The following is a 12,458-nucleotide window of genomic DNA, read 5'->3' on the forward strand; positions in this document are numbered from 1 at the left end:
TGCTGAATACTGGTGCTGGTCCTGCCAGTCACGGTTCTGCTCACGATGGTTATAGTCATAATCCGAGCGTCGAGCATCATCTGATGGTCGCGGCTGGTTCGATGCACGCGGATCCTCGGTACGCATTTGACTCTCTGGGGAGTGTCGACTGATTGTGTCGGGCGGTCGCTGCTGCGATGTCTGTATACCTTTCAGGCTAGTCATCATCTCTCTGAGCAATTGCTGTGTTTGTTCCTGATTCTGTTGTGCCTGTTGATTTGTTGCGACTAATTTCTCGATGACGTTCATACGAGGAGCATAACTTCCTAATTAATGCACCTGGGCACTGCTGCGGCTTATTTAGCCATGCTTGAAACTGACAATTAAGTCGAAAATAAATAGTTGATGTTTTATTGATTATTTAATTTTCAAACGCCATGGATCGATGTACCGGAATTCCACTCGCACTTCTAGACTTTCCACTTCTGAATTACAGCCCGAAATTCTTCGATAAATTATTGCGCCACACGCAGACCCGGACTTGACTCGAACTCGAGAACGTTCTCTGTAACATTCTCTGTGAGATAGCGGACCGCTCCCGTAGAAAAAGACACATGAACGACCATAGATCAAGGGAGTAAATCCTCCAGCCGATTGATAATGTCCATTTTCTCGTCAGCGAGAAGCCCGAAGTCGTTTTGCAGCTCCTTGTGCTTTCGTTCCAACTTCCGTAGCCAATTGTTCCGTAGATTCCCTCTGGCCCAATTATGAGGGAGTTTAGCGATCGTAGCTAGTGATTGAGGAGGACGTCTTGGCCTGCTGAATGGTCGTATACCCGGCATGTCAGAAGATAATTCCGGATGTGGGAGGGAGTGGCGTTTTGTCTGTAGCTTTATCAATATTATGATCATTAGATGAAAGGAAAGCAAAACATACTCATTCTTCTCCCCCTAGCTACCTAAGGAGATAGTGAATACTTAACGCACTACCTGAGAAAGACTTAAAGAATCGATTTAGACTTAGTCCCTAACTAACTATAGGATTAAGCCTAATTAGCCTTATTCCTCTCTTAGACCTAGGTAAACAGCCTGAACAATCATCCACTACTTGACGTTAAATGATCAGATAGTCATCCTGATGCGTGCTCTCAGCACTGTGTGTCTGCAAACGATAAGTCAGTGTACCGAATTGTATCTGCAGGTAGTAAATCTCACAAAGAGCATCCACGGGACATTGCTTCGATCATCTGCTGGCTTCTGTGTCCGAGCATGCCACACTTTTTCGAGGAGAGTCTGAGGTGCAGCAATACCCATTTCTGACCTGGCTTTTATTTCTCCCAGCCGTAACAGTATGTAGTGTCTTGAATGTGGAGAAAGACAATCGGCTCCAGCCATAAATAAAGGGAGTACCAACAGCTCAATCAACGGGCTGGACCCAGGGATGCTTGCAATCGAATCTAGAATCGCAGTGACTGATTCTTGTATGCAAGGCTCAACCGCAGATTCGTTCTCATCTAGAAGACGGCGGGTGCGCAGAATACAAGTGTGACGATACGCCTCGGTAACACATAGCCAGAGCGGGTTTTCATCTGGGTAGAAGCAGCGTGAGCTATCCCAAGTGTAAAACTTGTTGATCAGGCTGCGCAAATTGTCACTGTATTCCTCAATTTCCAGGTTACCCGTCGAATGAGCCTTGGCATGCTCAAGGACCTCCCCGATCAGCAAGACTAATTCACGAGGACAGCCATTTACTGACTCGAACCGTAAGTTGCACAATGATAACAACTTCTCGCGAAGCTTTTGAGAGAAATAAAGTCTTCCAGGAGCAGAAAAGGCGCGAATGATATCTAACCTAATGGAGATAATTTCAGAATCAATCGATGAGTTAACAGAGTGTAGACTTACCAGGCCAAATTTCCTAGAAAGAAAACTGTTCTTTCATCTGAAATCGACAACCGCTGGTCCAGCATTAACTGAGAGCTAATAGACATGGCACCAGAAATATGAGCTCCATGAGATGAGATTCCCGACTCGCAGATCTATCTTTGTCAGCGCTGCATTCAACAAGGGAGGCGGATCTGATCCTACATCATGTAGAAGAAGAATTTGAATGGTGGCGAATAAACCATCCCGGTCATCTCCGCTAAAATCTCCAGAGCATACTTTCCTGATGGCCACGCTAAGTTCGGTAATTGCCTTAAGTCGGTAATCTACCGCTACTGCTTCGTAAAGGTAATTTTCGTCTTTCAAGTGGCCCAAATGACATGCAGATAGCGCGAGCACAGCGTATAATAGGCCAATTTGCTCATACGCTAGCGGAAGAACATACAGTCGATACGGGTTCTCACTGCTATCGACAGGCTGTGCTATCTGATGAGGGCAGATGACGCGATCGTCTGTGTTCGTGTTAGCAAGATATTCAATAATCCCAAAAAGATGGATTCACAGTGGGAAAGTAGAAATGCAGCATCGGCTGAATCGAGGACCTGTTCGATCTCTGGTCTGTCATTTGGAGTAAGGCTCTGTGATGGAGGGAGAGCCCTATTAGGAGCACTTGAAACTGATTTACTAGCTTGGGACTGAGCTGATATTGAGTCGACGGGAGCATCTCGGTCCTTCCACTTGCCTCGGCTGGCAATCCCGCAAAATCGAAAATTGTCTGGATACCCGCCACATTCAAGTCCTTTGCTGATGCATCGCTTGCACATTGGCCGCGCACGATCACATTTACGTGACTTTTGACGGCATGTCAGACATGCGGCATCTACTGCATTTCAGGTATGAGAAAAGAGAAGAGTTCAAGCGGGATTTCCGTGAATTCCAATACTCACCGTTGCGTTTCATGTCCAACGAGTCCAAATTGCATGGCCAAATAAGTCAAACTTTTATGAATATTCAATGTAATTCAGATGGTGGAAGAAGCATTGCTAAGCGTATGGCTGTCTTGTACTATGAGAAATGAGGTTGGATCAAGGCAGAGGGACTCAATTCCGATTATGTCATCTCCAACGGTTCATCGCATCAAGTAGTCATGACTATCGAGAGTAACTATAACCTACCAGTTCAGGTAGGCTATATTTGTTTGAAGAGATTTTGCATAGAATTAATTTTCGATACCATGAGCTTTCAAAACGTCTTTCGTAAAATTAAGGTTCATTAATATTTCAGAGTAATAATCAGCGATGCCCGGTTGTCCCGAATTAATAAAGTTACTAGTGGGCAAATATGACCTGGTCGAGATGAGTGAGATTATCTCGGTCGTAACCAGTGCCTCAAGGTGTTAGACTTGAAAAAAAAATAGCGCCCGTGAAGGCCAGAGTTGGAGGGTACGACGCTTCGGGGATCGGAGCAATGCACTCGGGGTAATGCTTAGCCGAGAAGCGAAACCTACTGTGGCAACGTGCATACGGGCAGCACATCTGCTGTACAACTGGCTGCGTGCAGATTCTCTGCTGAATTTGATCCGTACTTCTGCGGGTGTATCTTAAAAAATATCCGGGGCATTCTGCAAGTCATCAGGGACAATATTGTCGCCCTGTAAATCTGCCGACAGCTCGGGGCCTTAGCAATATTTGCCAAGAGGTCGTACCTTCTTGGCTAGGAGAACGGCTAGGAAGATAAAACCAGTCTGCTGATCAGAATCCAGCAAATCAGCTCTAAACACCACCAGGAATAGACAGAACATTGAGTTATTACATAAAGCATGGTGCATGTGGCAGCCGAGAAAGTGGAGAAACGCGGGGTGCCCCGGTTTTTCTCACGACCCCAAATCTTCTCTTTCCTCTATCTCTTCCTCGGCCATTCCTTGATCATCGGACTATCGCCGCGATATCTAGATCGGCCCGGGCCTTTGCGGATACCATTCCGTGTGTCGCATCTAGCTTGTGCGTCATGGTCGATCTCCGATAGACCGTTAGCCTCGCTATAACAAAATGCCGAACCCTGTGCCTCCCACACAACACTTCACCCCTGCCAATCAGCGGCTTGGAGATCTGGACAGAGACCAGAGTCCGGCTGAGTACTCGTCCGGGGAGGACTCTGACAATGATCTTGCTGGCAATGGCTCCGGCAACCCGCGTGCCCTGAAACGGAAACGACCTCTTACCGTCTCGTACGTACCCGAGCCCATTGCGCTAGTATCGCGCACACCATAGGGCGCATTACCAAAGACTGTTTCACGCTAACGGTGATTATAGTTGCGAGCTTTGCAAGCAGAGGAAAGTCAAGTGCGGTATGTGACGATCACCGCTGGAAGGCTGAAACAAAAGCTAAATATGATTTGACGGTAGATCGTGTGCAACCTAGCTGCGGCTGGTGCACTCGAAACGGTCAACTATGTGAATACAAGGAACGAAAGAAGCCCGGCTTGAGAGCCGGGTATGGCAAGGAGCTGGAGCAACGACTAGGTAAGGATAAGCTGTCCGAGTTGTTGATTTGAAACTTAACCCGGAGATAGATCGACTGGAAGAAGTCATTCAATCGCAAGCAAGGCTGATCGAGATGCATATCTTGCAAAACCAACATCCAATGCCACACCATGGAGGATCCATATCATACAGCTCACCGTCCGAGCCATCTGGAGTCCACGGCCCTAGCCCCCGAGCAGCCCTCTATTTCAACGATCCGGCCTCTTCAATGACATTGCCTTCCCGCCATGCAGATGTCTCGATTACAAGCCCCTCGGATACATCGGTCAAGAATTTGGTCTCAAACGGGCTACAAAATGGGAGCACGCCAGGCATGAGCTCATTGCCACAACAAAGGGCGCATAATAATGATTTCACGGGCAACGAATCATCCTTGTCCGTGCCCGTAAGCATTTTTGCAAACCAGGAACAGTCTTTAGCAGATCCAGATCTCGACCTACCGCCATACGATTTACTCTATGCCCTGGTCGATTTGTATTTTGAGCACATCAACTCCTGGTGTCCGATTCTTCATCGTCGATCCACCTTGGATACTTTCTTTGGCCCGTCGCCATTGGAAGAGGCAGATCGCATGGTTCTTTACGCCATTGTTGCAACCACATTGCGCTTTTCGACTGACAGTCGACTCAGTGAACAGAACCGAAAGCGCTATCACGATTCTTCAAAGCAGAAAGTACTGTTATATGGTCTTGAAAATTCGTCAGTGAAAGCTCTTCAAGCTCTCGTGATTCTGGCACTGGACCTGGTTGGTTCATCGAATGGACCACCTGGATGGAAACTGCTAGCCTTAATCACTCGATCTGTTGTCCAGCTAGGATTGGCGGTTGAGTCAAAGTCATCTCTCATAGCTCCGGTCTACCCTTCCATCTATACACTCAGAGCGGTCACCTTGTCCGAGCCTGATTCATGGATTGAGGACGAAAGTCGACGTCGTCTATTCTGGATGGTCTATTTGTTGGACAGATATTCGACCCTTGCCACTGCTTTCAACTTTGCCTTGGATGACAAAGACATCGATCGCAAGCTTCCTTGCAAGGATGAATTCTTTGTTAAGAATCAAATTGTCGAGACGCGCCGATTCTACTACTCCGGCGATCGTGCAGACTATCTTAGCCATGCAGATACCGTGGGATCCTTTGGGCTGTACATCGAGGTCTTAGGCATTCTTTCACGAGTCCATGTGTTTTTGAAACGACCGGTGGATATTGGGTCTCTTTCTGATGTTGAAGAATGGCAGTCTACCTACCGAAAGCTCGACAGTGAGCTGACTACATGGGAGTTCAATTTGCCTGCAGAATACGCCTATGAGAATTCATCTCGTCTTTTCAATGGGACAAAACAGAGCCGAACTTTGCACAGTGACTGGGTGCAGCTTCATGCTACCTATCAAACGTAAGTCTCGCCTTGACCATGGTTTATCTATATCTCATTTTGACTTTACTGTTCCAGCGCTGTCATTCGTCTTCATTCTTCCGCTGCATACCCCACAACCCGATCACCGATCTTTACCCCATCATACAGCGCCAGCCAACGATGTTTGCTAGCGGTTGACAATATCCTCTCTGTTACTCGCTTCGTGGTTGAACACAACATGCTTGACAAGCTCGGGCCACCATTCGCCTTCACGCTTTGGGTCTCAGCCCGTCTCCTACTTGTCCACGGATCGACTATCGCCCACACCGTCAGCTCCGACATTATCTTCTTCGTCGACACACTTTCCCACATGGGCCACCACTGGAAAGTCGCAGAGCGATACAGCAATATTCTCCAACGAGTCCTCGACGAATACGGCGAATACCAACAATCAGTCGCCACAGATGGTGAACGCTCAACTCCATCCACTGTCAAGATCCTAGCCGATATGCGCCGATGTGCATTTGATCTCGACTTCCTCATATCTCGCCAACCACGAGAATCACCATCATCAGTGAGCGGTAATGGGAATGACTCTGCCCGCCCGGCTTCAGCAGCCATTGCCCCCCGCAACCTGGCACCAAATGAACTCGAATACCTCGACGTATTTGGTTTCTTCAACGTACCGCGTGTGCCGCCCACCCGAGCTCCAGATTCCGTTACTGCGGCCACACATCTGGATATGTCTGATCCTGTACCCAATCCGATGTCTATCCATGGACTCACGGGCAATGGATCTGGTGTTGATGGACATACTTCTTCAAATGCGAACGAGTTCAACATCACTAATTACTTAATTCCGACCCCCGAGACTGATTGGCTTTTCCGTCCTGCGGGCTGAAGTGCATGTCATATCTGAGAGTTTTGTTTCGGGTTCTGTAGCTTGAGTGAACTCTGTGCGCTACATTACTACATCCAATGATGTCCATTGCTTATGCTGTGTTCGCACGCCATTGAACAAGCAGAGGGTGTCAAAAGCTGCCGCTTGCGTGTCTCCCGCGCCAGCCATACAAATTCCGGGAGAGGAAAGCAATTGTGCAAATGGTACCTCGACCCAGTTTGTACTTGTCGATTCTTTCATGCTTAGCACGATTCTTCGATCCTGCCAACACCACAACAGCGCATGTTACCTATTGTACGTTTCTACATTGGGACAGATAATGATTCATGTACATACTTATACTTTGATACTCAAAAAAATTAATTTCATGAGAAAGAAAACCACGAATCGAATGACATCGAATGACATCGAATGACCGAGGCCCTCGTAATCATCTGTGGTCGCTTTCTGACAAGACACGTCCTAGAGAATTTTAGGCTGGATCGATGGTGTCTTGGTATCCCTGTTACTTTCACATCCTTAGAGCGAGCACTAAGTAAGATCTATGATCGCCTACGTAAGTAAATGCCGCTTAATATATAAAGAAAAAACCAATTGAATGAAGTTTACAAACACATGGCAAAGAAGAAAATCGGAACCCACAACAATAATGCCAACAACATTTCTTAGACAAGAAGTACCAGCTATCTTTTGTAGAGCATGAAAACCAGGTAGGTGTGTCATGGGATCGTGAACAAAGCAATCGTAAAGAACAAGGTTGACAAAATTCCTCGGATGCGTATGAAATGATTCATCAAGCCGGGGGTAAATAATAGATAGTCATGGAATGCCGATCATATAAATAGATAGAGTCGTGGGATGCCAAGCATAAAGCATAGATAGAGTCGTGTGACCATTTGCATGAGATCAGAAACGTCATGACGTAGCAGGGAAGGCGCAATTGGGGTACCAGACAAAGTGCAACCGGATCCCTCCATAGAACCCCATGGAACGGGAAAAAAAATCAAGTAGAATCAGGGGCAGAAGCAGGTTGAAGGCGTACTAGAACTTCCTCCAGGAAAGCATCAAGTGTAACATCAACACCACCTCCCATTTGGACCTGGTCTTCCATATCCCAGCGATGAAGGTTGGTGAAAGCCCGAGAAATATCATCCACAATATGGTCCATGTTTCGGTGGACACGGACACTTTGCTCCCATTGTTGCTCTTCTTCGAAAGATGGTCTGTTATTGGGATTTCGGGCAGGATCGAGACGAGAAAGATTGCGACCACGTCGGTTCATGGCTGCACGCAGAGCAGGGATAATAACAGATCCGTAAGCGGTGGCTCGCTCATTCTCTACTGGGGCTTTGGCCGACGGTTGTGGAAGTTGTTTTGGCTGCTCGCTTACACGAGGGCTGGCAGGGGTGTTTCTAACAAGGCGCTCTTCATTTTTCGGTGCAAGTTTGGACTTAAGTCCGGAGGACGGTCTCGCATTTGCGGATGCTGCCTCGGGCTGCTTTTGAAAACCCCCGGAAGGCGCCGGGCGGTAATGAGCGGGAATTCCGTTGGTACTAGGGAGAGGACGCTGCTGGACGGGTGCTGGCTCGTTGACGGGTAGAGATTGCTCCCTCATCGCGTTGTTAGACGCAACAGCAGGGGACTTGGGCTGAGGGGGCGCATCGAGCCGAAGACCATTTTCGAAATCCTTCATTGCCTGCAAATATCGTCCATTGGGTGCTCTGGCGGGAGAATCTTCTTCGGGAGAAATGACTGAGTTGTGAGGGCGAGTTTGGCGGGAAGAGTTGTTAGAAGGCTGTGTTGTTGTCTGCTTTAACGGTGAGGGTGGCACTGAGGGAGGCAGAGGCTTTTTGGATGAAGAGGACTCGACAGCGGTGTTTGCAGGATTCGATTGAATGGGGAGTGACTGAGACGGTGGCGCTTGTTTCGTCTCGTCTTGCAAATCCCACTCATCAGTTTCATGAGAACGAGAGTTGGTTGCCGAGTCGTTCATCGGACGTAATGGCGGCATAGCCGATCGCCCACCAGCAGGTCCTGCAGGGCGAACAGTGCCAAAGTCCCAGAGGTCCTCATGGTCTTCTCTATTCAGCCCAACAGACTCGCAGGGTTCATCATAATCATCTTCATCATCATCTTGGCCACGGTGGGTCGCTTGCCAGCGCTCCGCACGTTCAATAAGCTCTGTGAGGTATGTCGTCCGCTTCGCCCGCTTGATGAACGGGTGTTCGAGCAACTCCTTAGCAGACGGTCGCTCCTTTGGGTCCCGTCGCAGGCACAGTTCAACAAATTGTTTGAAGGGCTTGCTGAAGTTGCCATTGAGTGTGGGAGGCGGATTTTTAGGAATCAAAAACAGGACTTTCATCGGGTGAATATCAGCATACGGAGGATCTCCACAGGCCAATTCGATTGCCGTAATCCCTAGAGACCAGATATCCGCTTTGTAGTCGTACCCTGATTGCTTGATGACTTCCGGAGCCATCCAGAAGGGCGTTCCCACAAATGTATTTTTCTTGGTCATTGTTGCAGATAATTGGCCCGATACACCAAAGTCTGCCAATTTGACCTGTCCACTCGCACTTAACAGGATGTTTGCAGCTGCCTTCAGATTAGCCTTGATTTAGCCATGAATATCGAGACCAAATTACCTTTGATGTCTCGGTGCAACTTTTGATCACCGTGAAGATATTCCAGGCCTTTAAGAAGCTCTCGCAGAATAATCGATATGTACTCTTCGTGGATCACACCGGGGCGCAATAAGCCATGACAACTACCACCAGAGCAAAACTCCATGATGATCCAGAGATTCGAGCCCTTGAGGTATGAACCATGGTATTTGGTGACGTATGGGGATTTCAGCTCAGATAGAATCGCAATCTCCTTGATGATCTCGTCTACTTCATCTTCAGCATTCTCAACGTCGATAACCTTGATGGCAACAGAATCTCCAGTTATCTTATCAACTCTGAGATGGAAATTGGGAGTCAGTATGCAAGGCGCATCAAGTCTCCCGTAGTATGTTTCACTCACCCTTTGTAGACCCTGCCAAAACTTCCACCACCTATACACCAAGGTTAATATTGAACGTGCCAATATCCTCAAAGTTATTTTCCTTACCAATGCAAGCTTGTTTAGTGTAAAGTGTTTCGGGATCGATTGGCCCGGGCATTGTGGCGGCTTATCTGGCTCTCGGGGAGGAGCCGAACTCGTGCGGCGGGGACTCCGCGGGGTTCCAAATTCGTTTCAGCAGCTAGAATCAAAAGTTAAACATCTAAGTATCCAGCCATAGCACCAAGAGTGACCAACATGGTAAAACCTCGTTCATGGGGGTGTGAAATGGGTAACGTACTGCGAATGGGAGCGGAGCGGGATTGGAGTGGAGGGTGACAAGGTGACCGGAATGATCAACGCAGGAATCGGAAAAAATCCGGAGGTGAAAGGCAGCGCACTAGCTCTGTTTACTGTAAAGGTAAGCGATCAATGAAACAAAGGCAGAAATCCGGTGCTTTGGGGGGTTGCCGGGTGGGTTCCACCTACCAACAACAACAGGGCGGAGCATCAACAAAGATGGAAAGAGGTCGCGGCGGTATCAAAATGGGTCCAGACCCTCCAATTCAATAACACAAAAGAGCATCAATCATATACCATCATGAAACACAACCACTATATAAGGATGACGGCACTATATTGAATCGCGAGGGAGCTACGGAGGAAGATATCCTGGCGTCTGTTTATCGACGCGGGGCCTATTCTGCCAGGCGGTGTCGTTCTTATCTGCGGCGGTAGCTTCGAAGTTAACTACAAACATACGATGCAAGAGCAAATAGGAACGAAATTGTTGATAGAGTTCATGTCACGTTGATTCTAAGACTAGAAGGCAAAATCTTTAAATATGCGATCTAGCCATGATGTTGAAATCACAGCCCCTGGTCTCTGCTTTACGGGCAGTTGAATGGAACAATGGCCACTCCCTTCTGAGCAACAATGAGATGCGGAGATCACACTTCTATCACTGACGATCCAGGGGAGGTAATGATGTGGATTCCAGGAGCAATACAGAGCAGTGCGCATCAATTATTCCTCGAGGTACCCAATGTTGACAGTTCCGTTCTTTAGCCCCGCACTTTCAATGCTTGTTTGCAGTGATTCTATTAAGTTGCTTCCCAAGGAGTTCAGCTCAAACTCCACTCCAGCCTTGTCCTCCACAGGAGGCTCTGCCTTTAGCCACTCGTAGATCCGCTGGACAGGGTCTGATAGCGCAAAACGCCGAATAACACGGCCGGCTGGGTGACGGAATTGGATACGAGTGGTTGTGGCTGGGTCGGCAGCTGGTTCAATGTGTGGCTGGTCGCTTGGAATAGAGGAAAACACAGAGCTTTCGGCCTCTTCAACGGGTCCAGCTTCGTCCATCTCATCATCCTCTGCAGCCTTGCCCTTGCCTTTGATGTCCCCCGTGCTGCGGGTCAAGTCGTCTGGGTCATCTGGCTTCGGGGCCGAGGACTCTCCTCCTGCACCAAGACTGTTCCTCATCGCCATGTCCAACATCTCTTCCTCTGTCATGGCATCCACTGTTTTCTCTGGCTTTTCAGATTTCCTCTTCGCCACCGGATTGCGAACGTTGAGGTTCAAGCTGTAACGATCAAGGAACTCATGAAGTTGCATAAGGAACTCCGGGGCCTTGACAACAGGCTGTCCCGTCCAAGCCTTGACTTTCTCGCCGGTTCGAGGATCGACAATGGCAATATGAGGGTAATTATCGGAAACGTCGCTAGCTTGGAAGTAGTATTGGAGGTATGGTGCAGCTCGAGGATCATCCTTGGAGAACTGTAGGAAGATGAAATGTTCTTTGATCGTTTCCTGGATACCCTTGTCTTTCCAAAGATCACGATTTAATACCTGACAGTCAAAGATGGATTGGTCCTGGATGTTAACCAACAGCCACTTCTCATTGTCCCGACCTTCTTGGCGAGCCACATCCCAAGGTAAGCGAGACATGATCTCGAAGGGGGGTCGATACATTTCAGCGAGCATGTTAGATTTGGACGAAGCTTCCGATGCGCCACCGGTCGCTTGCGATAATTGTTCTTGGTGGGTCGACGAGCTGCCATTCCAGATGGATGCCGAATCTTGTTGGTTGAAGATGCCAGGTCGGCCTACCATGTGTCAGCTTAGTTCAACCTTTATTTGGATATCCAGAATCTAACTCACCACCTCGTCCACCTCGTCCAGCACGTAAATGGCCCAAAATATTCGAATGCATGCCATCGTGGAAATCAAGGTCCGGCCCCACCAAGGTCTCGGTGGTGCGAGCCATAGGCGCCCGTACTTCATCCTCATAATCATCATTGTGGGTTGGGCCTCCAGCACCGTACATTTCCTCTTGTAGGCGACGGGCCATTGCAGCATCGTCATCAAATGTCGTGCCCGCTGGTTGCGCAGATTGAGCCGGCCGACTGTCGTCATCGGAGTCGGAATCGATATGGACGACGCCTGATTCATCTTCGTATGCGGGGTTGCTTGCTGGTTGAGCAGGCGCTTCGGTCAATGGGGCTCCTCCATTCTCGAAAAACAGTTGCATCGCTTGCTCAATGTTGAATTCGGTGAGTTGCAAGTACTGTGTTGCCGTCTCAGGCGTCGAGCCCGTAATCTCGGTGAACTGAGCTACCACGCTGTCCTCCATGGTGGCGAGCAAGGAAAATCAGGGTATAAAAGGGAGGATCCGGGGAGAAAGGAAGGGAAGGAAGGCAAAACAGAAATAGTCTTTAAAATGAGCTTGGAATTATGAGTAGTTGAATGTGGAGA

The 12,458-nt window shown here is 48.4% G+C and overlaps 4 protein-coding genes across 4 annotated transcripts; 1 reads left to right on the forward strand and 3 right to left on the reverse strand.

The window, feature by feature from the left end:
- Positions 1-1,092: 1,092 nt before the first annotated feature.
- Positions 1,093-2,686, reverse strand: N7484_001935 (fungal specific transcription factor domain-containing protein; the record flags this gene model as incomplete). Its single annotated transcript, XM_057112355.1, has 5 exons — positions 1,093-1,140; positions 1,194-1,830; positions 1,884-2,017; positions 2,067-2,374; positions 2,425-2,686. The coding sequence occupies 5 exons, from the start codon at positions 2,684-2,686 to the stop codon at positions 1,093-1,095; spliced, it is 1,389 nt and encodes a 462-aa protein (XP_056977092.1).
- A 1,224-nt stretch (positions 2,687-3,910) lies between these two features.
- Positions 3,911-6,659, forward strand: N7484_001936 (putative C6 transcription factor; the record flags this gene model as incomplete). The annotated part of the gene is made up of 5 exons (XM_057112356.1): positions 3,911-4,089; positions 4,175-4,209; positions 4,268-4,384; positions 4,435-5,797; positions 5,855-6,659. 5 exons carry the CDS (start codon positions 3,911-3,913, stop codon positions 6,657-6,659), a joined length of 2,499 nt encoding a protein of 832 aa, XP_056977093.1.
- Positions 6,660-7,662: 1,003 nt separating this feature from the next.
- Positions 7,663-9,825, reverse strand: N7484_001937 (putative Ste20-like serine/threonine protein kinase; the record flags this gene model as incomplete). Its single annotated transcript, XM_057112357.1, has 4 exons — positions 7,663-9,254; positions 9,305-9,621; positions 9,687-9,717; positions 9,774-9,825. The coding sequence occupies 4 exons, from the start codon at positions 9,823-9,825 to the stop codon at positions 7,663-7,665; spliced, it is 1,992 nt and encodes a 663-aa protein (XP_056977094.1).
- A 905-nt stretch (positions 9,826-10,730) lies between these two features.
- Positions 10,731-12,336, reverse strand: N7484_001938 (DNA-protein crosslink repair co-factor UBX5; the record flags this gene model as incomplete). Its single annotated transcript, XM_057112358.1, has 2 exons — positions 10,731-11,809; positions 11,865-12,336. The coding sequence occupies 2 exons, from the start codon at positions 12,334-12,336 to the stop codon at positions 10,731-10,733; spliced, it is 1,551 nt and encodes a 516-aa protein (XP_056977095.1).
- Between the last annotated feature and the right edge of the window lie 122 nt (positions 12,337-12,458).

This window comes from Penicillium longicatenatum (assembly GCF_028827895.1).
Source record: "Penicillium longicatenatum strain IBT 33135 chromosome Unknown contig_1_segment0_segment0, whole genome shotgun sequence".
Lineage (NCBI taxonomy): Eukaryota > Fungi > Ascomycota > Eurotiomycetes > Eurotiales > Aspergillaceae > Penicillium > Penicillium longicatenatum.